This window comes from Bubalus bubalis, chromosome 23 (assembly GCF_019923935.1).
Source record: "Bubalus bubalis isolate 160015118507 breed Murrah chromosome 23, NDDB_SH_1, whole genome shotgun sequence".
Classification (NCBI taxonomy): Eukaryota; Metazoa; Chordata; class Mammalia; order Artiodactyla; family Bovidae; genus Bubalus; species Bubalus bubalis.
The window spans coordinates 15,631,075-15,659,057 of record NC_059179.1 but is presented as its reverse complement, the minus strand read 5'-3'; the positions used below and the strand labels follow the sequence as shown (position 1 = coordinate 15,659,057).

Below are 27,983 nucleotides of genomic sequence, written 5' to 3'. Positions count from 1 at the left end.
GAAACTAACTCTTACCGGATGCCACTGGGCTTCTGACAGACCTTGGGAACCATCTTGCCTAACCAGCACTGTTGACAGCCGTTCCATGACTCTCTCAGGAGGCAATAAGAGACCATTTTTCTTCTGATCGATATAACTCAAAGCCTCCAGTCCAATGTGACCAGAAGGCAAAGTTCTCACAATTGCCCTTGTCCCAGTAAACACAGATTTCTTAACTTCCTTGTCATTTTTGCAAAATCTCCTCACTAACCAAGCAGACCGCTCCTTTTTATTTTTGAACAAATCTTCTTCTACCTCTTCACAATTATCGGGGAAGTCCTCAAAATGGCTCAGAAAGGTCTTGGCAGGTGGACTGTCAGTAAAATCCTCCCTGCAAAAGCTGTCACTTGAACATACAACATCGGCCTTTGGGCAAGAGCCTTCAAAGCACATGTATTTGTCATTCAAGGGGTCACAATGATCACACTGCAGCTGCCTATTCTTGTCACAGTTACTTGTCAGTTCCATCAGTTTGCAAGTATATGCCATGTAATTTTTCTCTTGTTCCTCACCAACGGCAGGTAGTACACAGTTTCCACAATCATCCAAAATCAAGTTATCTGACAGGGTACAGAAACTGTCTGACATTCTTCGGTCAACTTCGTAACGCAAGTGAAATACTGCCATGTTGCTTTCAGGGTGCGCCCTGCTTGTCTCTATGATGGCCGACTGAGTTCCTAATGGACGCATGCCCATGGGAGATCTGTCTATTTCCAGTTGAATTCCAGGGAACACCTTTCCTTCCAGTGAAGAAGGGATTCCAGTTTCCAAACACAGACCTTCCTCTGTGATAGAATTGCACGTTTCATAAAACTGGCTCTGAGGAGGGCCGTGCTGATGGTTTTTCAATATGCTGTTGCAGTTAATGTTAAGGTTTTTCACAGAATCTGGCATGCTTTTCTCCCAGCACTTTTCATTACTGTTCTCGTCACTGGTTATTTTCTCCCTTGCTACTGAGAAAATCTGGGGCATGTTGCTTCCAGAAGATTCTTCTGTAAGTTTGGTCGGTTGCGAGATGGTATGAGAAGTCTCCCCACTCCGCCTGACAGGATGAGACTTCGGAACATTGATGTCCGAGACCTTATCATTACTTTCATCTACAGTTGACTGAGCAGAGATCACTTTTCTCTGACTCACAGGTCTGAGAACAGAACCTGCCATTTCTTCAGAAGTCATCTTGACCAGGTGCAGGGTTTCAGCTAGCACTCTGTTTCTCCTCTCCTGTGTTTTAACATAATCTCAGGTGTATAAGCCCTCTGAGAAACAAAGTGACCAGTTCCTACCATTTAGGTATATTAAGACCCAAATAAACTTCCCCAGTTATCACTTCCTACCATGTGCAGTATGTTTTTCTAGATCAAGGTATTAAGGAAATAGATCAATTTTCTTTCTTCGGTTCTTTGAAGCAATTCTTTCGAAGACTTTTATTCGGCATTGCATTCTGTAACTTCTGATCCATCACTGGCTTACAATGATTTAAAAATCCAGTTTGAATGTATCCTGTAAGAAAAAGAGATAATGTCAAACACTAAACAAATTTTTAAAAATGACCTCATAATTCTAACCTACTGCAAAATATGAATCAGAAGTTGGTTTTAAGTACTTATTTTTTTTATTCAATATTTCAAACTTCTGTTTCCAGCCAGTACAGAATAACAGAAATCAGGTTTATCCTTCTTCCTTAAACAACTGAAAAAAGTCAGAAAAAATAATGAAATAATCGTTTTGAGATACTGAATAACAGGCAACATAGAATAGTAATTCCAGAAAGAAGAATAAATAAATAAGGTGAGTTCTATAAATGCCCCAGCTTATACCTTTTGAGTTTTTAGGCTACTGGGGAGGAGGAGGGACTCAGATGAAACCAAACAGTGTGTCTAATTTAAAAAGAAGAAGTTGAGACTTCAATAAAGCCAAGGAAATTAGAGAAGGAAGACACATAAAGTAGAGTGGAGAAAACATAGGGACTCTAGCAGGCTTCTCATTAGGAACAAGGCAAGCCAGAATAGTTTATTAAAAAATAAAAAATAGTTTATTAAAAAAACAAACTTTAAAAACATATATATATATATATATATATATATATATATGCTGCTGCTAAGCCACTTCAGTCATGTCCGACTCTGTGCAACCCCACAGACAGCAGCCCACCAGGCTCCTCTGTCCCTGGGATTCTCCAAGCAAAAATATTGGAGTGGGTTGCCATTTCCTTCTACAATGCATGCAATGCATGCTAAGTCACTTCAGTCATTTCTGACTCTGTGCGACCCGATAGATAGCACCCCACCAGGCTCCTCTGTCCACAGGATTCTCCAGGCTAGAATACTGGAGTGGGTTGCCATGTCCTTCATATATATATATATATATATATACTGCCAAATTAGAATTCTATACCCAACAAAAATATTTTTTGAAAACAAAATGAAATAAAGGCTTTTAGACATACAAAAGCTTAAAGAATTCGTCAAGAGTAAACTTACATATAACAAAGATAAAGAGGGACTTTCCTGAAGATCCAGTGATTAGGACTCCATCTTTCCACTGCAGGGGCATGGGTTCAATCCCTGGTTGGGAAACTAAGATCCCATAAGCCATGCAGTCGAAAAAAAAAAGGCTCACTAAAATAAGAAATGGTAAAGAAAGTCCTTTAGGTAGAAGAAATATGCTAGATAGAAATCTGGATCTACAAAAAGAAACAGAGTATGAAAAATGTTAAATATATAGATAAATACAATTTTTCTTACATTTTAAATAACTAATTGAGAATGTGGTCCACTGGAGAAGGGAATGGCAAACCACTTCAGTTTTCTTGCCTTGAGAACCCCATGAACAGTATGAAAAGGCAAAATGATAGGACACTTAAAGAGGAACCCCGCAAGTCAGTATGTGCCCAATATGCTACTGGAGATCAGTGGAGAAATAACCCCAGAAAGAATGAAGGGTTAGAGCCAAAGCAAAAACAATACCCAGCTGTGGATGTGACTGGTGATAGAAGAAAGGTCTGATACTGCAAAGAGCAATATTGCATAGGAACCTGGAATGTCAGGTCCATGAATCAAGGCAAATTGGAAGTGGTCAAATAGGAAATGGCAAGAGTGAACATCGACATTCTAGGAATCAGCAAACTAAAATGGACTGGAATGGGTGAATTTAACTCAGATGACCATTATATCTACTACTGCAGGCAGGAATCCCTCAGAAGAAATGGAGTAGCCATCATGGTCAACAAAAGAGTCCGAAATGCAGTACTTGGATGCAACCTCAAAAATGAAAGAATGATCTCTGTTTGTTTCCAAGGCAATCCATTCAATATCATGGTAATCCAAGCCTATGCCCCAACCAGTAACGCTAAAGAAGCTGAAGTTGAATGGTTCTATGAAGACCTACAAGATCTTTTAGAACTAACACCCAAAAAAGATGTCCTTTTCATTATAGGGGACTGGAATGCAAAACTAGGAAGTCAAGAAACACCTGGAGTAACAGGCAAATTTGGCCTTGGAGTATGGAATGAAGCAGGGCAAAGGCTAATAGAGTTTTGCCAAGAGAACACACTAGTCATAGCAAACACCCTCTTCCAACAACACAAGAGAAGACTCTACACATGGACATCACCAGATGGTTAACATCTAAATCAGATTGATTATATTCTTTGCAGCCAAAGATGGAGAAGCTCTATACAGTCAGCAAAAACAAGACCGGGAGATGACTGTGGCTCAGATCATGAACTCCTTATTGCCAAATTCAGACTTAAATTGAAGAAAGTAGGGAAAACCACTAGACCATTCAGCTATGACCTAAATCAAATCCTTTATGATTATACAGTGGAAGTGAGAAATAGATTTAAGGGACTAGATCTGATAGATAGAGTACCTGATGAACTATGGACAGAGGTTCATGACATTGTACAGGAGAAGGGATTAAGACCATCCCCATGGAAAAGAAATGCAAAAAAGCAAAATGGCTGTCCGAGGAGCCTTACAAATAGCTGTGAAAAGAAGAGAAATGAAAAGCAAAGGAGAAAAGGAAAGACATAAGCATCTGAATGCAGAGTTCCAAAGAACAGCAAGGAGAGATCAGAAAGCCTTCCTCAGCGATCAGTGCAAAGAAATAGAGGAAAACAACAGAATGGGAAAGACTAGAGAACTCTTCAATAAAATTAGAGATACCAAGGGAACATTTCATGCAAAGATGGGCTCTATAGAGGACAGAAATGGTATGGACCTAACAGAAGCAGAAGATATTAAGAAGAGGTGGTAAGAATACACAGAAGAACTGTACAAAAAAGATCTTCATGACCAAGATAACCACAATGGTGTGATCACTCACCTAGAGCCAGACATCCTGGAATGTGAAGTCAAGTGGGCCTTAGAAAGCATCACTACAAACAAAGCTAGTGGAGGTGATGGAATTCCAGTTGAGCTATTTCAAATCCTGAAAGATGATGCTGTGAAAGTGCTGAACTCAGTATGCCAGCAAATTTGGAGAACTCAGCAGTGGCCACAGGACTGGAAAAGGTCAGTTTTCATTCCAATCCCAAAGAAAGGCAATGCCAAAGAATGCTCAAACCACCACACAATTGCACTCATCTAACACGCTAGTAAAGTAATGCTCAAAATTCTCCAAGCCAGGCTTCAGCAGTATGTGAACTGTGAACTTCCAGATGTTCAAGCTGGTTTTAGAAAAGGTAGAGGAACCAGAGATCAAATTGCCAACATCTGCTGGATTATTGAAAAAGCAAGAGAGCTCCAGGAAAAACATCTATTTCTGCTTTATTGACTATGCCAAAGCCTTTGACTGTGTGGATCACAATCAACTGTGGACAATTCTGAAAGAGATGGGAATACCAGACCACCTGATCTGCCTCTTGAGAAACCTGTATGCAAGTCAGGAAGCAACAGTTAGAACTGGACATGGAACAACAGACTGGTTCCAAATAGGAAAAGGAGTACGTCAAGGCTGTATACTGTCACCCTGGTTATTTAACTTATATGCAGAGTACATCATGAGAAACACTGGGCTAGAAGAAGCACAAGCTGGAATCAAGATTGCCGAGAGAAATATCAATAACCTCAGATATGCAGATGACACCACCCTTGCAGCAGGAAGTGAAGAGGAACTAAAAAGCCTCTTGATTAAAGTGAAAGAGGAGAGGGAAAAAGTTGGCTTAAAGCTCAACATTCAGAAAACGAAGATCATGGCATCTGGTCTCATCACTTCATGGCAGATAGATGGGGAAACAGTGGAAACAGTGTCAGACTTTACTTTGTTGGGCTCCAAAATCACTGCAGATGGTGACTGCAGCCATGAAATTAAAAGACGCTTACTCCTTGGAAGGAAAGTTATTACCAAACTAGACAGCATATTGAAAAGCAGGGATATTACTTTGTCAACAAAGGTTAATCTAGTCAAGGCTATGGTTGTTCCAGTGGTCACGTATGGATGTGTGAGTTGGACTGTAAAGAAGCTGAGCACCGATTAATTGATGCTTTTGAACTGTGGTGTTGGAGAAGACTCTTGAATGTCCTTGGACTGCAAGGAGATCCAACTAGTCCATCCTAAAGGAAATCAGTCCTGGGTATTCATTGGAAGGACTGATGCTGAAGCCAAAACTCCAATACTTTGGCCACCTCATGCGAAGAGTTGACTCATTGGAAAAGACCCTGATGTTAGGAGGAATTGGGGGCAGGAGGAGAAGGGGATGACAGAGGATGAGATGGCTAGATGGCATCACCGACTCGATGGACATGAGTTTGAGTGAGCTCCAGGAGATGGTGATGGACAGGAAGGCCTGGCATGCTGCGATTCATGGGGTCACAAAGAGTCGGACACGACTGGGCGACTGAACTGAACTGAACTGAACTGACCATTTAAAGCAAAAGTAATAACAATGACTATACAGTTACTAACAAATTTAGAGTTAAAATATATGACAATAACAGCACAAAGGTCAAAAGAGAAGAAATGGAAATATATTAATATAAGACTATTTTCTACATGAATTTGGGTGAAGTGAAGTAAAAGTCGTGTCCAGCTCTTTGTGATCCCATGGGCTATACAGTCCAAGGAATTCTCTAGGCCAGAATACTGGAGTGGGTAGCCTTTCCCTTCTCCAGGGGATCTTTCCAACACAGAGATGGAACCCAGGTCTCCCACATTGCAGGCAGATTCTTTACCAGCTGAGCCACAAGGTAAGCCCAAGAATACTAGAGAGGGTAGCCTATCCCTTCTCCAGGGGATCTTCCTGACCCAAGAATCGAACCAGGGTCTCCTGCACTGCAGGCGGATTCTTTACCAACTGAGCTATCAGGGAAGCCCAGTAATATTACTTAAAGTCAGGTTGTCATAAGCTTAAGATGTATACTATAAGCCCCAATGCAATCACTTTAACCAAAAATACTGAAAGTAAAAACATTAGAATCTTAAATTTTTTTTTTCAAGTAACTAAAGAAAAAAAAAGGCAGAAAAAAGGAAAAGGTGAACAAAGAACAGATGTGACTAATGGGAAACAAATGATAGATTTCAACCTTTCAAAAAGCATCTTTGGGTAGTTTCTCCAATTTTTCCCATTAAAATATACACAATTTAACTCCCTCTTTCATTTGAATAAATTACTCAGTTGAATGTTAGGAGACATAAACATTTTCAATGGTGAATGACATTATTTTTAAAATTAATTTAAGCTATTTTATTCTTCAGATTATTAAACCCTGCTATATGTTGGGAGCTAGATAGCCAGGACCTGCTTGCAAGTCTGTTAAGAGGGAAGGAGAATTGAACAGATTTCAGTTCAATGCGGCAAGTGCAATTATAGAAGATATTCAAGGCCCTCTGGGCTGACAGAGTGCCCATCACAAGTATATCGCTCTTTTATGGGTAAAGTTGTTCTTCCCAAAGCTACTAATGAGCATTCAGGCTCTGGTGTCAACACCAGGTTTGGTCTGTCTTTGCTCTTTGCCACACAGATGTCCCTCTTCTCCTTGCTTCTCCGCGCTTTTCCCTTCTTCTCTTAATATATGTCCCCTCAAGCAAAACACAGCCACAAACTCTCACCTGCTCCCAGCAAATACAAGTCTTCAGAACAAACTTGAAGGATCAGAGGATAGCCTATCAATCAGATCCACCACAGGGAATAAACTAGTCCACTTAGAGAAGCAACATTCTGGCTCAACAGGCTAAACCTTTCCACCTTTCATGTCTTCTTTCCAGCTTAGTTTCTTTTTTATTTTCTTTGGAAAATGCCTCCCTTATTTTTGTAGATTTATGCTCAGTGTAAAACAATTCAAACAATGCATAAAAACACAATTTTTTGTTTACCTTAACACAAATTCTACCACCCAGAGATAACCATGATTAATACTATGAGGAACTTCATTCTAGAATGCATACATATCTCCCTATGTATCATCACAGAGAGATATAAGTATATAATCAGACAAATACCAGATCACACTGTACATGCTGTTTTTACTTGCTTTTTAAAATTCAAAACATGAACAACTTTTCAAGCCAAGAACTATACTGAATACTTTAATTGCTAATGGCATCAGCTTAATTCTGATATCTTTGCTCCGTTTTATAGAGTAATTTTTCAAGTCAAAGCCTTCAGACTGACAGTTCATTTGTCCTTTCTAATCCATGAGGCAGGTAATTCAAGGTAGATGCTGCTTAAGTCCTATTAAGCACTTTGCAATTCTTATCTCATGGAATTCTCACTCAACTCTGTAAGATAGTGTGTGGTTTTAAAATATGTCCACAAATTCTATGATACTCCTTTCAAAAGGTGGAGCCTAATTCCCCTTTCCTCGAATGTGGGCCACACTTAGTGACTTCCTTCTAGCATAGAGAATGTGGTGGAAGTAACAGTGTATGTTCTGAAAATAGGTCATAAAAGTCACTGGAGTTTCTCCTTGGGGCTTCCTCTCTTGCTTTCTTTGGGGGAAATCAATTATTATCCCATAATGAGAGAGTTGCTGGTGGGAAGAACTATGGCCTCCTGCCACAAGCTACTTGAGTGAGCCATCTTTGAAGGTGATCCTCCAGCCTCAGTCAAAGTTCCGTATGACAGGAACCTCAGTTGACATCTTGACTGTCACCTAATGAGCAACCCTGAGCCAGAAGCACTCACCTGAGCCCCTTCCAAATTCCTGACCCACAGAAACTGTGAGATAATAAAGGTTTATTGTTATGAGGCACACAGCTTGGGGGTAATTTGTTGCACAGCCATAGATAACTAATATACTGAAGTTCCATCATTATCCACGTTTGACAAAAACCCAAGCATAGAAAAGCTAAGTCACTTGCCAAAGATCACACAGCTGGAAAATGGTGAAGTCAGGATTCAAATCTAAGAAGCCTGACTCTAGAACTGTGCTCTTCACCCCAGTTAAACTGCTTTCTTTGCTTTCTAGTCCAAAACCCCCTAGATTTGAGTTTCTGATGTTCTCTGGCTGCAGAGATCAGTGGCTTCTGGGAGGATCCTCTTTTGTTTGTCTCTGGAAGGTTGAGGTTTCTGTTTTGCCTCCAGGTATAATCAGAACAGAGAAACATCACAAGGAAATGACTCCCTGCAGCACTGACTTGGCGCCATCTCAGGGCATTCCTTTACTTGACAAATATTTATTTATTGAGTACAAAGTTAAATGAGGCAGGGACGTGCCCTTGATTTCCTTACAAGCTAACACATCATCAGTTCAGGTTCAGTGCAAAGAGGGTGATGATCTTGTTTAAGATGTAGAAAGGGCATCTAAATCAGACGGTGGGCACAAGGTGGAGGTGACTGCAGAAACTGTTTCCTGGAGAAGATGATGACTGAGCTGAGGTCTGAAAGACAATAAGGAGTTAGCTAGAAAAGAGGTGCGATGACCTTTTCTGAGAAGAGCAATTGTGGACTCTCCTAGAAGCAGTAAGGCATTGGTGGCTGGCAATTCCAGCAAACATTTTAATCATTTTGTGGTCTGATTTCCTTTCCTGCAAAACTGAAATAAAATCACCTACTCCATAAAACTATGAAGTAAATGTTCTCAAAACCAAAAGTTCAGCACAAATGTTTGTTATTCTCTGCTTCACAAATGTCTTGATGAGAAAGGACAACCAAAGTATAGCAACTCTGCTGTATTTGTGAATGGTTTTGAATTACTTTTGCCAGATGCACACACTTACGTCCCCCAGTCCAGTCAGATTTGAATTTCTATTCTGTAACTGGGATTGACTCCTTGTATTTCAGCTGCATGACAACAGCTGGTTATATGATCAATCTCAAATTGTACTTACCATGTCTATAACACTGAAATGAAACACACATATTGTAACTGTCAGCAGTGCCTGGTCCATCAGTAAATGTTAATTTTCTACCTGCCTCCTCTAAATTGTCTTTAAGGGAAGTTGGATTAGGTTATAGTTAGTATTAGACTGTTCAGTGACGGAAAGCTGAAGCACCACCAAAGGAAAATCAAAGTCTAACAGGTTTGAAGAAGAAAGGGATGGAAAAAGGATTCTTATTTTCTTAATATGGACAGATTTGTGCGATGACTAGAGAAGAGTCAGCCTGGGGGAGGTCAAACAATGTGTGGTAGAACAAAAGAAGATTTGTCAAAGAGCAAGAAATGTCCAAGCTAGAAATGATGGATAACATATCTAGGGAAATGATTGGCCAGTAAGTAATGCTATGGAGATGCAAGGGGTGCTGAAAATCTGAACCAAAGTAATAAGAAAAAGAAATGAAATGTATAAGAAAAATCAGGAGTGACACAAAGAAAGTTTTCAGCTTCAGAGAAGAATATCAGTCACAAATAACCTTATTTATAAGTTTCTATGGACTGAAGCAACTTAGCAGGAGTAGTAGCAGCATAGGCTAAATCACAGGGCTGGCAAACCACAGCATGAGGCCAAAATCTGGCCTGTTATCTGTTTTTTTCTTTTTTTTAATTTAAATTTATTTATTTTAATTAGAAGCTAATTACTTTACAATATTGTATTGGTTTTGCCATACATCAACATGAATCCGCCATGGGTGTACACATGTTCCCAATTCTGAACCCCCCTCCCACCTCCCTCCCCATACCATCCCTCTGGGTCACCCCAGTGCACCAGCCCCAAGCATCCTGTATCCTGCATCGAACCTGGACTGGCGATTTGTTTCTTATATGATATTATACATGTTTCAATGCCATTCTCCCAAATCACCCGCCCCCCACAGAGTCCAAAAGACTGTTCTATATATCTGTGTCTCTTTTGCTGTCTCGCATACAGAGTTATCATTACCATCTTGCTAAATTCCATATACATGCGTTAGTATATTGCATTGGTGTTAGAAACTTCCTTCCCCAGTGGTTCAAAGATAAAGAATCCACCTGCCAACACAGGAGACACAGGAATATGGGTTTGATCCCTGGGTCTGGAAGATCCCCTGGAGGAGGAAATGCCAACCCACTCCAATATTCTTGCCTGGGAAATCCCATGGACAGGGGAGCCTAGTGAGCTACAGTCCGTAGGGTTGCGAGGGTTGGACACAACTGAGAAACTAAACAACAACAAATTTTATAGGAACACAGCCATAGCCATTCACTTATAAAACGTCCAGGGCTGCTTTCCCATTAGGACGGTAGAGTTGAGAAACTGTGACAGAGAACATGTGACCTGAAAAACCAGAAATAGTTATCATCTAGCCCTTTACAGAAAAAGTTTGCCAAACCACATACTAAATAAATGAGCTAATAAAAATGCCTGCTTAGGGTCAGAAAACTAAATGTGAGGCTTATTAGCCACCTTCATATGTTTGACGAACTGAGTGGAGGAAATAGGCTTGTTCTATAGTTTCAAAGGGTAAGACTGAATTATTTGGGAAGCATGCTTTGACTTACTTTGATAAATAAGTTATGGGACTTTTAGAGTTATTCCATAAAAAATAAGCTATCTTGGACAGTAGTCCCCTGCAGATTGTTGATAGAAGGATTTAAACAGGAGAGGTATAGTATTCAGCACAGTAGGTGTTCAATGTCTGTTGAACAAATAATACAGTGAATAAGTGACTGCCTATAATGTTTATCCATAAAAGCAATGGCTAATACTTACATATTAGCTGAGCACATATTATATGTCAGGCATGTTCTAAGCACATTGTACATATTATCTCATTTCATCATTTTTTATCTCATAAAATTATCAGTAGGGTGGCAGAGACTGCTAATTGTCCCCCAGATCTGTTCCATATCCCTCAGTAATATGAACTCTCAATTTCAGCCAAGTACAAGGCCATCTCTTTATCAGCCTCCCTTATAGCTACATGTAGCAATATAACTTAGTGCTAATTAGATACAAGCAGAATGGTTTGCTACTTGTGGACAGTGTCCTTGAAGAGAGAGAGTATGCCCTTTCCTTTCTCCTCTTTCTCCTTTCTGCTGGCAATGATGGCTGGAGCTGGAGCAGCCGTATCAGACTGCAAGGCGAACATGAAACTAGACGCTGTGCATAGCAAGGAAGTAAGACAGAAGCCACTGTGCCTGTTCCTGGATTTGGGAGAGAGGAAAATAATATGCTATCCTCCTTAAGTCACCACTATTTTAGGTTTTCTGTCACTGCATCCAGATATGTTGCTAACAAAGGTGAGTACTATTGGCACGTTCATTCTATGAATAAGGCTCAAAGTACTTGAATGACCTATCTAAGAGAACAGACTAATGTAACAAGAAAGCTATATAGAAAATTCCTGAACTGGAGGGAAAGTTATATTCCCTAATTTCTATGATGTTTCCAATTTTATGCTCTTAAACCAGAAGGGGTGCTTTGTATCATCAGTTCAGTTCAGTTCAGTCGCTCAGTCATGTCCGACTCTTTGTGACCCCATGAATCGCAGCACGCCAGGCCTCCCTGTCCATCACCAACTCCCAGAGTTCACTCAGACTCACGTCCATCGAGTCGGTGATGCCATCCAGCCATCTCATCCTCTGTCGTCCCCTTTTCCTCCTGCCCCCAATCTCTCCCAGCATCAGAGTCTTTGTATCATAAAGAATAGTAAAATTAGAAAAATACGAAATACAAGCATACTGTCTTTTCTAACTGTAGGTGTTAGAAGGAGGTGGGACTTAACAGCAACAACAAAAACTAATCTATCAGACAGCTCTCAATTATTTATTAAGTACCGATTATATTCTGTAGAGTCAAGAAAGCAAGATGACCAAGGACCAGGGGATCAGTAAAGTTCTGCTAGAGGGGGGTCTGGGGTGGAACTTTACAAAGAGGTAGCAACCACTTTACCCATATTCACATAGGATGAGCAGTGTAAAGAAAGATAAAGAAAATACAATGCATAACCATGAATTCATCTGAAGCTTGTAGGAGAACATTTCAACTAATCACAGAAAGTGAAAACTGCTCAGGAATTTCACCATCATGGAAAAGAAACACTGGGGCAACCATCAAAGTTGGTAACTGAATAATTCTATTTGCTTCTTAACTTAAAGAAAGGATTTTATAGAGTCTTTTTGAGTATCATGTGTATGACAGACAAACAACTATGCCACTTTGTTTACTTAGGCTTGCCCTTCTCCAAAGTCCACTCTGCAAAGAGATTAAAGAAAATATTATGTCTGCACAACCCTCTCCTCCCTTCTTCCTACCACAGGCACATAGAGTGCACAGTTGTAGGTGTATGCACACAATCACACTCAAACTCGGCACAATATGAGTCAGTCTTCAGTGGAGTTGTTCTTCTCTACCGAATGTCTGCTGTTCCACCTCCCCCTGACCTCCTTTCTCTGAACTTTGATGAGAGAAATTCCATAATTCGCAAAGAAACAAAGATTCAAAAACACTCCCCAAAGGCACATCTAGATCCTTTCCCAAGACCCAAAAGACATAACCCTTTGTGACTTCTACTCTATTAGAAAAGTTTCAGAGTCTGCTTCTAGACTCATGACTCAGAAACCCAAAGAGATCTTAATCTTTATACTCTATGTATATTAGACATCAGGAATCCACTGATAAGAGTATGAGAAAGTTACCCAAATAAGTAATTCCGAATGAATATCCTGATAACGCTGACAATACAGTAACATACAAGATCATAAAACAAGTTTGTCCATACAGGTTAATTTTTAATTATAAAACTCACAAGGAAAGGAAAACATCACTGAAAAACACATTCCCCAATCAGCTTGCAAATCACCCCTTCTCTCCTTGTTGCTGTCCCAGAAATATGGAGATATTAGACATAGTAGAATGTAACTTAAAATCAAGAGTGGAGGCAGATAGGATTATGGTATAGACACTCACAAGATGCATGCACAAAAAGATTCATGTTTTTGGTAAGATGATGAGAAGAGAGAAAAGCGGACAGCAGAAGATGGCATTTAACCCTCTGTGATTTAGTCTCATTTGATTTTTTTCTAACTTCATCTCTGACCAATACCCTCAAAGAAAAGATATCTTGTCACACTGGCCTTTTTGCCATTTGTTGAATCAGACTTGCACTTAATACCACTTGGATTTCCCTTCCCACTGCCTTCTAACTTAAATAAGACTCCGTCACTCAGCTTACATAGCATTTCCTCTCTGTAGCCCTCACTGATGCTCACCTGTCAGTATTAACTGCTCTCATCTGTGTTTCCTGTGGTTCTTCCCACATTTTGCCATCACAGAATATCATGGCACACAATATATTGAAGTTATTAATAATTTAGGACCCCCGTGTAGATGGAGAACTTCTGAAAAACAAAGACCTTGTATCTTCAATCTTAAGGAATCTTATAGATACACTAGGTATATGCCACATTCCTGACACATACCTAGGCAAACATTTGGTCTCAATAGGTATCTGCCTCTCTTTCCCTTCCACGGCTCCTTGAGCCTAATCCTTGCCCATTAGGACCTGGATTACTTAAGAGCTTCCAGTCTCCCAAATTCTAAGCTCTTTCAATCCATCCCATATAATTTTTAGAAAAATCTTCCCAAACACTATTCTCATCCACGTCAATTGAGAAGGAACAGAGAGCTACATTATTTAGCGTGGTAAACCCAAACTTACCCCAATCCTCAAGAATATCATCAATCTGCAAGGACTTTATTTGGGATCGGTTTTAGTCAATTTGGAGAAAAATAGCATCCTAACCATACTGAGGCGTCTAATCCATAAACATGATGTAGCTAAATACTGCTAGTGCTTATCTCTGTCTCTTTCCACATACATATGAATACATGTAGGTATATGTATCGGAGAAGACGATGGCACCCCACCTCAGTACTCTTGCCTGGCAAATTCCATGGACGGAGGAGCCTGGTAGGCTGCAGTCCATGGGGTCGCTAGGAATCAGACACTACTGAGTGACTTCACTTTCACTTTTATGCATTGGAGAAGGAAATGGCAACCCACTCCAGTGTTCTTGCCTGGAGAATCCCAGAGACGGGGGAGCCTGGTGGGCTGCCATCCATGGGGTCACCCAGAGTCGGACACGACTGAAGTGACTTAGCAGCAGCAGGTATATGTATATACACATCTCTGTGTAGACAGGATATATATATATATATATATAAAATCTCTTTTTGCCACTTCGTAACTATTTATTGAGATTTAAAATCTTTGCCTAAAGCAATACCTGATATCCTCAGAGATAATATTTAAGTTGAAATACCTCTGTATTGGGGCTTCCCTGGTGGCTCTAATCAGCTTGCAGATCACCCCTTCTCTCCTTGTTGCTGTTCCAGAAATATGGAGATATTAGACATAATGCACCCTGGATCATGTGTTATTTGTCAAATGAGAGTTCTCCAGGTACAACCTCTGCCTACAGGGAAGTCATTTATTACTACAGAGTCATAAGGGGAAAACTTAGATACGAGCTATTATCATAGAACATTGAATAGTATAGTCTAGCCAGTTAAAAAGTGGGAGAATCACTCAATAGTGTGTACTAATTGTGCAATAGATAAAAAATGAAGACAGAGACGACAGAAACCAGTATGAATTCCAGTCATGAGTGAAGCCTTCCTAGAGAATGTCACAGTCTTTAAAAGAGGACTCTGTCCAGGGAAGTGAGGCCAGGGAGAAGGTGGAGGAGAGAGGGAGGAGTCTCATTTTGGAGAGAGATGGAAGGTCATGGGTTGGCTGGCACCTGGAGACTACTCTGCCTTCACTAAGGCTAACTGCAGCAAAAGCGGTAGAACCATCTTGGACAATTCATCCTGAAGTTGGAAAGTTCTCATACTAGGTCAAAGCAGCACATTTTTGGAAGCTGTGCAATGAAAAGAGAAAAGTGGGAAGGACCTGGAGCCTCCTCCTTGAAGGTCTTGTTTTACCCAATCAATGCATCAAAAATATAATGGGCTTCCCCAAGCAGCCTACTGCCACCCTTCAGATGGGGTACCTAGAGCTCATGTTACAAGCTATTTTTAATTAATCGATAGTTAGGCAACATCAGTACCCCCATTCACTAAGTGTTTTTTCAAACTGGTATTCTACATGTCATTCCTCAATTAATGTAATTGTCTTTCCAAAGAATTAAAAATACATGTGATGAAAATGAACTCACTCTTGAGTAAGATAACCATAATAGAACCCCTCTACTACTCTAACACATTCTCACATTACAGGCTCTCAGTAAACCGATCCCGATTTAATCAAAATAAGATATGATTCAAGTCCTGCAAACTCTATTCCTCATGGCTGTGTTTCCTTCTCTCCCTCCATCCTGGGTCCCCCACATCTGATACCTAGTCTACATTTCATCATCACACTGAGTAAAACATTTTCCAGACTCAGTAACTCTCCAGTTTCATAGAGGTTCCCATGCAAAGCCCTAGCAGATAGAAAGCATTTTAAATCCACATATTTAGTGCATAAGATGGCCATTTTCATTTTTACATTTGTATTGTATTTAACACTAGCACTAATCAAGGTCTTCAGAGGTCCTCTGGTCAAAAGCTTCAAAATTATTCCTGTTCCTCATAGATGCCCATCCATGACATCAAATTCTGGGTGGAGGCCCAAGCCAACAACTGACTCAAACAGTTGATATCATTCTAATGGCACTTGTTTTCGGTAAAGTCAAAAATGCAAATAGAAAATCTTGTTAAAACTCGAAGGTCACTTAAGCAATGTCTCGATTTACCACTGAGATGTCATAATCCAAAAGGGAGAAGCAATATTATTCATACTTTTCACCTGATTGAAAAAATGAAGTGAATAAGTTTTCAGGGTTCGGCTGCTTTTATTTTTTTTTAATTTGTTTAGTCTATAGGACAATACCCTGGCACATTTGCTATTTTTCAGGGCAGTCAGTATAATCTAAACTACAGAGTTGTTTGCTGAGTCCACAATCAGAAGCAAGCAGGGCAGCTCTGACCTGCGCTACCAGCTTCCAGCCGTTCCTGAGCTTCTGACAGGTATGGGGGTGGAAGCAAGTACCCAGGGAGGCTGAGGGACCACGGTAGAGGGATGCAGATAGAGGCAGGGAGCCATGATATGGCCAATCTCAGCATCTGGATGGTGTGGGCTCCTCGGCAGATCAACTGTGTCTCGTGACACAGGTGGGAGTACATCTGCTAAGGTGCAGTTCACTTTTGCTATCATAATGTCATTATTTGAAATATCAGCTGTGATTTTTATGATGAATGCCAGAGATTAAAAAAACAAAGCAGGCTTTGGCAGGAATGTCTTACCACATTCTATACTGTTTAACAAGTCACATATTATATTTTTATGATTATAAAAGTAACACACACTAACTGTAGAAAATTTGGAAAAAGTCTGGTAAGTAGAAAGTAGAAAAGATAAGGTAAGATCATTGGGTGAGTCCCAATTTTGTTATAACTTCTTTCCAGTTTTTCCCCCATGAATATAGATTTTTTAATAGAACTGAAATTATACTGTTTGTACCATTCTTGTCCTGCTTCTCTTGTTTAATATTATATTCTCTAAAAGAAACTTTGGGACATAATAAAATCTATATCAACTTTAGCAATCTCTATCCTAACATTCTAAATCTTACTTTATTTTTTTTCTTTTTTTTTAATTTAATTTAATTTTATTTTTAAACTTTACATAATTGTATTAGTTTTGCCAAATATAAAAATGAATCCACCACAGGTATACATGTGTTACCCATCCTGAACCCTCATCCCTCCTCCCTCCCCATTCCATCCCTCTGGGTCGTTACTTTAAAAAGGAGAAGATCTAGAGAAATCACAGGCTGTCCGCCCCTGAAATCATATGTCATCTCACCTGTTTGATATACTTGTAAACACTGCCCTATTCTTCAAGTACAACAAATTCCAGATTGCTCAATCTTGCTTCCAAGGGCTGGTCAACCAAAGGGTAGGCGCATGTGTGCCAAGCTGCTTCAGTTGTGTCCAGCTCTTTGTGACCCTATGGACTGTAGCCTGCCAGGCTCCTCTGCCCATGGGATTCAACCAAAAGGTAGGATTCATTCATTCACTCATTTAACAAATTATTTTCTGAACACCTGCCGTGTGCCAAATCCTTTGGTAAGCCCTGAGTTAGATGGTCCATAAAACTGATGGGTCTAGTTGAAATTTATTAAAGGCATATTTGCTAGGTTTAAGTGACATTTTATGATATTAAACTAGGCCAAACAGAGCCAAGTTTGAGGGGCAGCTGATCAAAACTACCCTCTCCAGTTCATCAACCTGACATCCACCTGAGCCAGGGTGGTCTAACTCCTGTTCCTTGAACCTGCCTTTCACCTGCCTTTCTGGGTCTTGCTTATCACGCCAAAGACCCCCTACCTTCCTTTCTGCAGAACCACATTCTATTCAGGAAGCTCTTTTGAACAGTGACTATGAGCCTTATTCTCAAACTGTTGCCACACCAACTGTGCAGAACCATCCACTCTTTAGACAACCTTAACTGCCCCTGTTCCTGAGTGAGGTGGTAGTAAGTATCCATGACAGGTGCCAGAGACTCGTTTCCTTTATTTCCCACAGCTACACACCACATGCCTCACTACTAATCACCTAAACATTCCTCTCACGAACTTCACGTGAATCCAGCTCTGAAAGGATTTTTCAGGAAAAATATTCTACCCTCTCAACTGCTGTAGGAGATACAGACATAGGTATATGTATGCACACACATGCATACGTATACCTATATCTATACATGTATTTACATATATGTATTTTATATATTTTTCCTGTATACACACACACACACACACACACACACACACACACACAATTTTTTCCTGTCCTGACTGTTGGCCTAGGTTGCTTTCCTGCAGTAAAAGAACAGCTAAAGGAAATGCTTCAGGGCTCCAGGGCCAGCTCCACTTTCGGACTCTCAGCACATCACCTGACCCGTTCCTTCTCACCTTTCAGACTTCAGCTCATATGTCATCTCCTCAAAAAGGCTTTACCTGCTCTAAGGCAGTCCCTTCACCCCTCCCACTCATCACTTTCTGTAATATTACCTGGCCTGATTGTCTATTGAGCACATACTGTCACTGGAAGTCCTATGTATTACTTATTTGTACACTAGTCACTTGTTGGCACAGCCTGACTAGAACCAGAACTTCCTGACAGCTGGGAACATGCTGGTTTCGTTCATTGTTGTGTTCCCAGCAAGGGAACGGGAACTCAATAAATCTATATGGAATAAATAAATGAATCACCTTATCTGTTTCACTGCGTATACCTGTTGCCTTCTACTTCCCAAGGTGATTTGTAGGAAAGATCAAATGAGACCAGGTATGCCAAGGTGCTTTGAAAGGAAAGACTCCACATAGGATGTGGTTATCATGCATGGAAAGGCAGCTCATGAAGCCCTGAGCACCTCAAGGGGCCTCCTTCCTGACCCTGCACAGTATGTACCCCTCCTCGTTTCTCCACTCCTCCTAGACAGAGACTTGTCTGGAATCTAAAAATGCCACTCCACCCGGCAAACCATCCAAACAGAATGCAACCCAATAATTTATTATAAGGCGAGGCCTCTCAGTGAGCCTCAAATAAGATGATACTGCTGCTGCTGCTGCTGCTAAGTCACTTCAGTCATGTCTGACTGTGCGACCCCAGAGACGGCAGCCCAGTCTAGTGGGACTCAAATAACAAGATGCTACTTAGGAAGGAAGCAATCTGCCAGGAGGGCAAACCTAGAAGAAAAACTACAAAGATATTCCCTGGCCTAAGCCAGTGGGGTTCAAAGAGCATGAACTGAGTGCCTGCAGTATTCCAGGTCCTGGGCTCAGCCCTAGGGACAGAGAGGTAATGGAGACCATCACAGTGGAGTGGCGGACACAGATACAAAATTGAAAAGTCAATGAAGTGAATCTGGCATAAGGGCAGTCAGTGAAGGCTATGGTTTTTCCTGTCGTCATGTATGGATGTGCGAGTTGGACTGTGAAGAAGGCTGAGTGCTGAAGAACTGATGCTTTTGAACTGTGGTGTCGGAGAAGACTCTTGAGAGTCCCTTGGACTGCAAGGAGATCCAACCAGTCCATTCTGAAGGAGATCAGCCCTGGGATTTCTTTGGAAGGAATGATGCTAAAGCTGAAACTCCAGTACTTTGGCCACCTCATGTGAAGAGTTGACTCATTGGAAAAGACTCTGATGCTGGGAGGGATTGGGGGCAAGAGGAGAAGGGGACGAAAGAGGATGAGATGGCTGGATGGCATCACTGACTCAATAGACGTGAGTCTCAGTCAACTCCGGGAGTTGGTGATGGACAGGGAGGTCTGGCGTGCTGCGATTCATGGAGTCGCAAAGAGTCGGACACGAATGAGTGACTGATCTGATCTGATGTAAAACAGATAGCTAGTGGGAAGTTGCTATATAATACAAAGGAGCTCAACTTGGTGAGTGACAACCTAGAGGGGTGGGAGGCCCAGGAGGGAGGAGACATATGTATACTTACAGCTGATTCACATTGTTGTATGGCAGAAACAAACACAACTTTGTAAAGCAATTATCCTCCAGCTAAATAAAAAAGAAAGAAAGAATAAAAGGAATAATATACCAATGTCTCACTGGGGTATATGATATATTTTCAGAAGCTCCCAGTGAGAATTGAAAATTTTATGTATTCATTTTGATGGTATCTGTACGAAGAAAAATGTTTTCAAACCCAACCCACCCCTCCCCAAATCAATCACTCCAACTTTGGCTTGGACCTGGAGATCCAGATGAAAGTCCCTATCTCATTAGCGTCCATCCTCCTCTTCCCTTTCTCCCCACTACTTCCAGCTCCTCCAGCTTGAGGCAGAGAAAGGATCCTGGCCAGGTTAAACACAGCAGGTGGCAGAGCCTGACACAGTAATTCCCTGTCCTAAGGTTTGTAACATATTAGTAATTGATCCCTTGGTGAGGTAGGGAGAACTAGGGCACCAAGAACTAGGGCGATAGATTACACCTCCATCATCCATCCACGTCTCCATCTGAAACACAGACAAAGAGTTCAGCCCCTCTCATCTCCTTCTGCAACCCCACAGCAAACAAGGCCTCCTTCCCTGAAGACACCACAATGAGCGGCAATCTTAAGAAGCAGCATTTTATATTACTTGATTTTACTTTATCTTATTAAATACCTTTAGTATACCCCTTAATGTGTCTATGGAGAAGGCAATGGCACCCCACTCCCGTACTCTTGCCTGGAAAATCCCATGGACGGAGGAGCCTGGTAGGCTGCAGTCAGGAAATGGCAACCCACTCCAGTGTTCTTGCCTGGAGAATCCCAGGGATGGGGGAACCTGGTGGGCTGCCGTCTATGGGGTCACATAGAGTCGGACATGGCTGAAGTGACTTAGCAGCAGCAGTAGCAGTAATGTGTCTATATATCTTTTGCCTTCTTTTTAAGTGATTTATTGAATTGATTTGTCTTTCTTTTTAATTGAAGTAGAGTTAATTTCCAATGTTATATTGGTTTCAGGTGTACAAAATAGTGATTCCATATTTTTATAGACTATGCAGAATACAAAGTTATTACCAAAAAAAATAAAAAAAGAAGAAGCGGCATATTCTGCCTGTCTTCTTCTTTATGTACTTCTCATTACCCGAGTAGTCTGCCAACTCCTGGCTTACTATTACTGATGTATCCCAGTTTCTCCTGGGCAGTCTCCTACACCCTGTGTGTGTGTACGCTAAGTCACTTCAGTCATGTCCGACTCTTTGTGACCCCATGGACTACAGCCCACCAGGCTCCTACGTCCATGGGAGTCTCCAGGCAAGAATACTGGAGTGGGTTGCCATTTCCTCCTCCAGGGGATCTTCCCAACACAGGGATCACACTGCATCTTGCGGAATAAGCAGATGGAAAAGCTGGAGAGAAGGTATATTCCATCTACAAGGGAATGATAAAATATAGTACTTTCATATCCCGGAGAACAGGTTTTTTGTTGTTTTTATAGCTTAGCTCTAGATACATTTACCTAGAAAGGATTCCAGGGTATATTGTTTCATTTTCTTAAGATAAAAATAAATCAAATAACAGAACATGTTAGGAGCGCCTTATATAAAATAAAACACACAAAGTATATCATTATGTGTATGTACAACCGTATAAACACAAGCAAAACGTTTGAACAGCACCCACCCAACTAGGAGCAGTGATTACCTCTGAAAAAGAAAAAGCAGACTTAGAGAGGGGTTATAAGGGCTTCTACTTTATCTTCAATGTTCACATTCTGTACAACCAAGAACATATTTATGTATTGTATAATGAAAAATAACTTTTTGAAAATCTGAAATTATTATATGAGATTTTTGTCATCCTGTGAAAGTTTGCTTTAATGCATTAAAGAACTCCTGGAAGGCAGCAGAACTAGTTCCCACTTGGGCATGGGTTTGTTTATCCTGCTTATCTCTAGTCAGAGCCAACAATGCTAATGATTCTGAATAGCACTGGCCACTCCTTGGCCATCCCACCCCCTCCCACCCACGGCTTCAACTAGCACCTCTAAGTGGATGACTCCCAAATGCCTCTTTCTAGACACAGCCACTCCCACGAGCTACAGTCCTGACTTTCCAACTTCCTGTTGGATACAGCCAACACCCCAAGTACAAAACCAGACTCCTGTCCTCCCTTCTCTCCTTAACTCAATTCTTCTGCCTAACTTCCTCCTTCCTATTAACTGGCACCTCCTTCCTCCCAGGAATTCAGAAAGGAAACTCCCCAGTTATCACTAGTTCTCTTCATCCAGACACCCACCTAGTTATTTGTCATATTCTGGTGATTTTTCTAAAAATTTTTTCCCAACTGTTAGCCACTGACACCACCCCCTGGTCAGACCCTTTCCATTCATCATCTGGACTAGTGGAATCTCCTTCTAAATGGTCTCCTTATAAATTAGGAGACTGAGACTGACACATACACACTACTATATACAAAATAAATAACTAATAAGGACCCACTTATATCACAGGGAACTCTACCCAATATTCTGTAGTGATCTATATGGGAAAAGAATCTAAAAGGAGTGGATATATGTATAACTGATTCACTTTACTGTATACCTAAAACTAACATAATATTGTAAGTCAATTATACTCCAACAAAAATTTTAAAATAAATAAATGGTCTCCTTGTCCCTGACTACTTTGATCCATCTGCTAGATGCCCAACTTCCCATTTGGTGAAGGCCTAACATTCCAGACTGCTGAGGTCATTTTGAGCCTCCTTTCCATCACCTATTGTATTAGCTATTTTGCCAACTTTGAGTCATCTGCAAATTTGGAAATAAGGTTTTTTGCCTTCATCCAAGTCTGACAAAAATGTTAAATGAAGCTGAGCCAAAGAAAAGCCTCTGGACTACAGATATCTTTCCAAGGGAACCCAGGACTTATCACTGGAGGAAAGACAGCAACTTAAAAAAAAAAAGTCTCAGACAACTTTCATATACCATCTCATTTAAACCTTACAACAAATCCTGGTACTGAGTATTGTTATCTTAATTTTATAGGTTTTAAACTGAGGTTGAGAATGGCTAGGTACTTTTGTGAAAAGCTTACAGCTCTTAAGTGGTAGAGTTTTGACTTTTACACAAATTTGGGTTGATTGCACAGATTATTGTTTTTATGCCACACAGTTAGACCTGTTCATGGATCCTCCCCTTCTAATAGATACAGCACACACCTCTTAATGTACTTTAAGGGACTTTCACAGTCTAGCTTCAAACCTACCTTTGTAACAGTAAAGACTATACCATGTGTCAAACACATGGTATAATGTGTTATACGCTTTATTTATGCATAATTTATTTATTATGCATATACTAGTTTACATGCTTTATTTCATTTAATTCATGTCAAACGTATGAGGTAGGCACCACACTTAAGTCCATTTTACTGATTCAGAAGCTGATGCAGAGTGAGATTAAAAATAGCTTAATCTGTAAATTTAAAACTAACTCAATAAAAAAAAAAATAGATCTATTAAAGTTACCCAGCTAGTAAACAGCAAAGCTAGATTTCAAACTAGGGTCTTCCTGACTACAGAAATACTTAGGAGGTAGAATGAACAGGAAGTTCAATTCATACCGTGAATCTACATGTATTTATGGAGCACTTTTGTCACAGGCTGAATATTGTGCTGGAGCTAGAGATCACAGAAGTGAACCCTGCCCCTGGCTTCATGAATGCTCAGTCTCTTCAATCATGTCTGATTCTTTGCAGTCCCATAGACTATAGCCCACCAGACTCCTCTGTTCATGGGATTCTCCAGGCAAGAATACTGGAGTGGGTTGTCATGCCCTCCTCCAGGGGACCTTCCCCACCCAGGGATCAAACACGCATCTCTTATGTCTCCTGCATTGGCATGAGGGTTCTTTACCACTAGTACCACCTGGGAAGACCCTGCCTTCATGGAGCACATGATTTATTGGGAAAGATAGACATGGAAATGGAAGGTAGCAGGGTGTGGTGAATACTGGGAGGGAGAAGCTCAGAAGGTGGGGGGGGGGGGGTGTGTGTGGTGTGCTTGGAGAGCTGAGGTTTCCAGCCTTGTTAACTGAATCTATAAAGATTCTATCCACTGTGATGGGGAATGTGGGAGAAATAGGTTTGGGAAAAGACTGAGTTCAATTTGAGACATGGGTTTTGGGGAGATGTCTCACAGGCAGCTGGATTTGCAGGTCTGGAGCTTACGAGTGGGGCATGGGTCACAGAAAGATCTGGAATCACTGATGAAACTCATGGAGGTGGATATATTCGAAGGATCCACAACATGTATGTAAGGCAAACAAGGGAAAAGAAGGCCTCAGAAGAGACGCTGCTCACTGGCCAACTAGCACACTCCCGTGAACCAGACTTCTAAGGATGGCTTTATCTCTTCCCAAGCAGAAACACCTTCCCATCCTTTTCATCAAGCCATACCCAGCTTCCTTCAAGCCCTCTCTCTGCTCCAGAAAATTCCAGCCCAGAGCGCCCTCTCCTGGACTCAAGCCTTTTAACAGCTGGCCAGGGACTCAGCCATTTCTTGGTAAGGATATAGAAAATTTCAGGTATTTGTGCCCTTTCTCCCTGACTGGACTGAAAGATCTTTGATGGCTAATCCTGGGTATAACATTAGGAATGCAGCCAATATGCTCTTTACAGAACCAATTATAAAAGGGTAATGAAGCAATAGCAGAGCATTTATGTGAACTAGTTTCTCCAGATGAACCTGAATGGCTTTCTTGATACAGCAGCAACCACATGCTGGGCACTCTCCCAAGCTTCCACCTGAGCCTCTGCACTGAACAGAGCTGGTCAAGGTGAGCACACCCTGCCTCTCCTTGTCCTTCTAGTTTATGCCTTAGAATGCGCTCCTTCTTCAGTCCCAGCAGCCCTTGCTTCCAGAACTCTTCCAGTTGAAAAGAAATTTCTTCAGAAGGGAAGAAACAAGGATGAAGATATTTTGCTTGAGAAAACACCAAGGAGCAGCAACAGAAGCCTCCTTCCCATAAGTCAAGCCACAGAAGCCCCTAAAAACAAAATATTGTCTAAAATTAAAAGATGCTTGCTCCTTGGAAGAAAAGCTGTGACAAACCTAGACAGCGTACTGAAAAGCAGAGACATTACCAACACAAATCCATCTAGTCAAAGATATGGTCTTTCCAGTAGTCATGTATGGATGTGACAGTTGGACCATAAAGAAGGCTGAGCACCAAAGAACTGATGCTTTGGAAATGTGACGCTGGAGAAGACTCTTGAGTCCCCTGAACTGCAAAGAGATCAAATCAGTCAACCCTAAAGGAAATCAATCATGAATATTCACTGGAAGGACTGATGTTGAATCTGAAGCTCCAATACTTTGGCCACCTGATGAAGGTGATGAGCTGACGAGCTGACTCACTGGAAAAGACCCTGATGCTGGGCAAGATTAAAGGCAAGAGAAGGGGACAACAGAGGATGAGACGATTGGATGGAATCACTGACTCGATGGACATGACTCTGAGCAAGCTCTGGGAGATGGTGAAGGACAGGGAAGCCTGGAGTGCTGCAGTCCATGGGATCGCAAAGAGTCGGACATGACTGTGCAACTGAACAACAACAACAAACTGTCTAATTTTACAATTTAGAAATGATTCCCCATTCATGATGTTTTATAATACCCTTCTATAAATAAGCAAATGTCTGAAATTCTGAGTAAGGGGGAGAGTTAGTAACATCTTATTTCATAAATTAAGAGAGTATCAGATTCTCACCTTCATCATCACCTGGCTCAGGTAAGCTCAGGTGGGCAGTAGCCATGGGGGTCTCACCCGCTCCCCCATCAGCCAGCATAGTGCTTGACACATGGGAGTGACTCGGAAGGACTGCTGAATGGATGAGACAGTGTTGAGTGGATGAGACAATAAGAGTGGGAAAAAACAAAACTGTAGACAAACAAGGAGACAGAGAATGAGGGGTGATATAGAAGCAGGAAGAGTGTGAAGAAGACTAAGTTGAAGAAACAACCAACCACCTTCTTACATCTTGGGCTCAGATTCTCCTCAACTTCTCCACAAAGATATGCATGCAGTAGTTAAATCGTCGGGTCAGTTTCTCAGTCCTAAAGTGTCAAATGCACATTTACAGTACTCACCATTTAATATTTTTGTTTTGTAACCACTTTCTCTCTTCCCTTCTGTATGCCTTAGGGACATTTTTTTTTTTTTTAACTTTTCACCTAAACAAAGACTTGACATTGAATTTGACTCCTACTAGCCTCTAAGCTTGTCTTTCAGGTTTGCTGCTTTGCTACTTAAAATCCCGTATCAATTTAGAAAAGGAGACTGAGGTCCACATTCGATGTCTGGAATCATTATGAACAGTGCCTAACCCTCTAATGGTAGTTTCAATTCTGCCTATTCTATGATGAGTGCAAAGAAACAAGAGTGTCCCAGTTTAAAAAAAAAAAAAAGACATTGCATTTTCACTTCACAGGAAAGTCCCAATGAACCAAGCTACTGTCAACACTTCATTGTCCTTACTCTCTCCCACAGCAACAGGGCCTCCAGCTCCTCACCATTTTTGAAGCTGCCCCTGTCACTCTCAGAACAGCACAGGAGGTCTCCAGGAATTCAATCTATGCACACCCAAGGGCAGCACGCTAATTTTAATATCAGTCTTTGACAACCATAGCTAAAATAAATCTAACAGGAAAAACCCAACAAAGTAAAATCTAAATAGGTCCTAGATGAATCTCTACTTTAATGATAGAATTCATTAACAAAATGATAATTAACTGCTACAACAAGATTGAAAACATGGTTTAATGATGGGAAACTTGTTAATATAACATACCAGTAGGTCAAACGTGAAAAAAAAGCACACAGTCATCTCAAAGATGACCTTTTGGCCTTTGATAAATTCAACTCCCTTTCATTTAAAAAAAAAAATCTATGAATATAAAACTCTTTCATCAAACTATTTTTAACCAAGAGCAACATCATAATTACTAGTGAATATGAAAAGCATTTCTATTAAAATCAGGAATAAAATTAAAAGCTCTATCATCCTCCCTTTTAGTTATCTATGTTCAAATTTCTGATTTAAAAGAAACAATTATTATTTGTAGACAACACAATTCTCTACCTAGAAAGTTCAGGAAAATCAGCTAAAAAATTAACCTGATTAAATAAAAATATAAAACTTGTTTTAAAATAAATAGGAAATGTATGATTCCAACAACACAAGAGAAGACTCTACACATGGACATCACCAGATGGAAGACTAGAGAACTATTTAAGAAAATTAGAGATACCAAGGGAACATTTCATGCAAAGATGGGCTTGATAAAGGACAGAAATGGTATGGACCTAACAGAAGTAGAAGATATTAAAAAGAGGTGGCAAGAATACACAGAGGAACTGTACAAAAAAGATCTTCACAGCCAATATAATCACAATGGTCTGATCACTCACCTAGAGCCAGACTTCCTGGAATGTGAAGTCAAGTGGGCCTCAGAAAGCATCACTACGAACAAAGCTAGTGGAAGTGATGGAATTCCAATTGAGCTATTCCAAATCCTGAAAGCTGATGCTGTGAAAGTGCTGCACTCAATATGCCAACACATTTGGAAAACTCAGCAGTGGCCACAGGACTGGAAAAGGTCAGTTTTAATTCCAATCCCAAAGAAAGGCAATGTCAAAGAATGCTCAAACTACTGCACAATTGCACTCATCTCAGTTCAGTTCAGTCGCTCAGTCGTGTCCAACTCTTTGCGACCCCATGAATCACAGCACGCCAGGCCTCCCTGTCCATCACCAACTCCCAGAGTTCACTCAAACTCATGTCCATTGAGTCGGTGATGCCATCCAGCCATCTCATCCTCTGTCGTCTCCTTCTCCTCCTGCCCCCAATCCCTCCCAGCATCAGTCTTTTCCAATGAGTCAACTCTTCACATGAGGTGGCCAAAGTACTAGAGTTTCAGCTTTAGCATCAGTGCTTCCAATGAATACCCAGGACTAATCTCCTTTAAAATGGACTGGTTGGATCTCCTTGCAGTCCAAGGGACTCTCAATACTCTTCTCCAACACCACAGT

At 40.9% G+C, this 27,983-nt stretch overlaps 1 protein-coding gene across 4 annotated transcripts in view; it reads right to left on the bottom strand.

The window, feature by feature from the left end:
* PLCE1 (phospholipase C epsilon 1) overlaps window positions 1-27,983 on the bottom strand; it is a 368,784-nt gene that overhangs the window by 327,090 nt on the left and 13,711 nt on the right. For all 4 annotated transcript variants that reach the window (XM_044935313.2, XM_044935312.2, XM_044935311.2 and 1 more), the window contains exon 2: window positions 16-1,539. In XM_044935313.2, the coding sequence (XP_044791248.2) occupies window positions 16-1,215 (1,200 nt within the window). In that variant the 5' untranslated portion in view covers window positions 1,216-1,539. The remainder of the gene's footprint in view (window positions 1-15; window positions 1,540-27,983) is intronic.